The sequence below is a fragment of the Sphaeroforma arctica genome, assembly GCF_001186125.1.
Source record: "Sphaeroforma arctica JP610 unplaced genomic scaffold supercont1.1593, whole genome shotgun sequence".
NCBI lineage: Eukaryota > Ichthyosporea > Ichthyophonida > Sphaeroforma > Sphaeroforma arctica.
The window spans coordinates 1,319-4,438 of NW_014038965.1; the positions used below are offsets into that span (position 1 = coordinate 1,319).

Genomic DNA, 3,120 nt, shown 5'->3' on the forward strand with positions numbered 1-3,120 from the left:
GCTGAAGGGGGTCAGGGCCAATGGGCGGCAGTTTCGGGCCTACCAGGATGCGTCGAATCAGTTGTTGGATGCAGGTAAAGTGGCTGGTAGTGAACTTGTGGCTACCGGGGCAGACAGGGCAGAGACAGCCGTCGGTGCGGTAGTCGACCAATGTGAACATGTACGCATTCGTTACAATCATAGCACAGAGCTGGATTGGTGTAGACTCGAAGCAGCGATTGAATCTGTCGTGTCTGGCTGTGTCTCGGTTTGAGGATGGCGGTTTACCCATAACCAGTTGGTAGTAGTATTGGCGCCGGGCCATTGCCGCGATCTCCTTATTGGACCAACGTTTTGTTGAGTTCTTCCTGGTATCGTCACAGAGTTGGCGACATGGTCACCCAGGTTTTGAGCTTCATCTAGTTTAGTTTACGTATAGTCTAATAAACCAGTAGTGTGCTGCACGGACTACAACTAAACTCTAGCCCGGAGCCTAAGCGACGATTCGACAAGCTAATATAAAAAGTATAAACGATAAGACAATATGTCTAAACCAACTAGCGTCCATCTACCGGTATTTCAAGGGGATAAGTTCATCCCTGTGGGCGTTTGGATGTCGAAATGGCGAACGATGAAAACCCTGCCTCAGTTCACGAAGATCAGGGGTGACAATCACCATACGACGATTGATCAGGCACAGTTAGGCCATATGTACAAGTATTTAGCTCAACACGTTCTGTTACGGGTTATGCTAATCTGCCAGACGATACCAGCGTCACAGACGTGGAACGGATTATCACCGAGAATTTCGGGCCAGCAACCAATATGTTTTGCCCTTCCGACGGATCTCCATCATCAAGCTCGCAGTATGAACCAGGATACCATGGTGGGAGCACGTTTACATCTAGTGATGTTATACGAGATGTCCCAGTATGTGACTACATCGATTATTTACCAGGTGGATTCGCTCTTACACCCCGCACCTAATGCTGGAAACACCTTTGCGACACCTCAAGTTAGCCTGCTGGACGCGGCCAAGGAAGCCAGTTTCGGACGTATTCTGGACCTCCCTATGCCACCTCAGCTTCCGCAGACCACGACCCCACGCCAGGGACCAGCGGTATTTTTAATGTGGTGTCAAAGGGCCCTTCATGAGTATGCCAGTAACCCAATTAACCTGCCGACTCGCGACAATGGAAGGACCGGCAATAAGCCGAACAGCGACCATTCTTTGCGGCATGCAAGGGACGTTGATGAAAATTTGACCGATCGAAGGCGCACTTCGCGCTATCATCTGGTGAACAACGGTACTGGCAGCGTGGATATCACTGGAAGCAAGTCTCGATCTCATGACGGTGACGGACCAAACCGTGAGACGTACGAAGAATGGTACTTAACCAGAAGTTCAGCCCGTGATTTACGGGATATCCTACTGTCCCAGCGTGCGAGTAAGCACCCGGTGGCTTTCGATCTAACTAGACGACAACCATCGCCGAGCGCGGGTGACGATGAAAAGGCACTTTTTGCGTATAAACAGGAGATTGATCGTCGGCAGATACTTTTGGACAATAAAACCATCGCTGATACGCCATTCCCGGACTTGACAGGGTTGATCTGTATGTTTTTTTACTTCGGTTCAGACTATGACACAGCATATGCGGTGGAGACCTACAGCAGCCGAGCGAGTTAAGTATATTTACTTTCGTTCACACATGTTGTGGTTTCCAACAGAATCCATGTATTTAATCAACGGTGTGTTGCTTCCGCGGTACGCCCACCGCATCCTTCTCGCCACCTCGTTATACTTGGCAGTTCAACGAATAGGGGACACGCCAAAATGCGACGAAGCAAATAAAAATTTATCGCACAGGCACCACTACACGCTATTACCACAGAAACGGAGTGTAAGCCTGCACTACACCGTATATATAACACGAACCTGGGTATGCTTACTAAGGCATTAGAGATTTTTCGAGCCGCAGGCCGATCATTCATTGGCATTGCCTTCCCTCAGAACCAGACAGCAGCTCATTTGAATATGTATGATTACCTTGTCCAGCTCGCGCCGCAGCTCATGCCGCCCGAACGCTACAGTCTACATATCCGCCTCACCCATTCCCACCATATGGAAATCCTCGGGCAAATGACCACTATGTAGCCAACAAAAGGGAACGCTCTACGTCGCGAGACCGAGACAGCAGTACGCGCCAAGACTAACGAAGACCAGGACGCGAGGATTGTCACTCTAGGGATGACCGCTAAGGGAATGGCCGTCGCACTCCTTCTAATGAACGTACTCCTCAGTGTTCCAAATGCTCTTTACGCCATCGGAGTCCTCAGTGCCCGATTTGTCATGCTTGTAAGAAGACCGGTCACTATAGGAATAAATGCCCCACTCACGCTTACACTGAAGCCAATGCAGCAGTACCCCATTCTCCACCACAGTGACTATTGGAAACAAAACCACGGACGGGCGTACACTGGGCCATGTAGCCCTCCGCCGATGATGTGACGACATTAGAAGGAATTCAACGAAACGCTGGTCCAACAAGGAGATCGCGGCAATGGCCCGGCGTCAATGCTACTACCAATTGGTCATGGGCAAACCGCCAACCTCAGATCGGGACAAAGCTAGACACGACAGCTTCAACCGCTGCTTCGAGCCTACACCAATCCGGCTCTGTGTTATGATTGTAACAAATACGTACATGTTCACATTGCTCGACTACCGCACTGACGGCTGTCTCTGCCTTGTCTGCCCCGGTGGCCAAAAAATCACCACCAGCCACTTTGCCTGCATCCAGCAACTGATCCAATGCATCCTGGTAGGCCCACAACTGCCTCTCATTAGCCCTGATCTCCTCCAGCAACTACAGGAGCGCCACGACTTCCATGGTGTCTGGACCCTCCACGAACACCTTGGATCTTTTCTCCAGCATGTAGAACAACCCCTGTACCCACACCCGTCTCTGACATATCAACAGATGTTTCCTATACCCCGGTTAATTACGCTGTTGAAGTACTACTTCAACCCTTCCGCCTATGATACTTCCAATACAGGCAAATCAGCACATCCCGAGTGCATCCGTGGTCTGGTGCGGCATCGGTTCACCCCCAACCTCGCTCCTCAACCGAATTACG

The 3,120-nt window shown here is 50.5% G+C and overlaps 1 protein-coding gene across 1 annotated transcript; it reads left to right on the top strand.

The window, feature by feature from the left end:
• Positions 1–610: 610 nt before the first annotated feature.
• Positions 611–1,669, top strand: SARC_11249 (hypothetical protein; the record flags this gene model as incomplete). The annotated part of the gene is made up of 1 exon (XM_014294669.1): positions 611–1,669. One exon carries the CDS (start codon positions 611–613, stop codon positions 1,667–1,669), a length of 1,059 nt encoding a protein of 352 aa, XP_014150144.1.
• Positions 1,670–3,120: the final 1,451 nt, after the last annotated feature.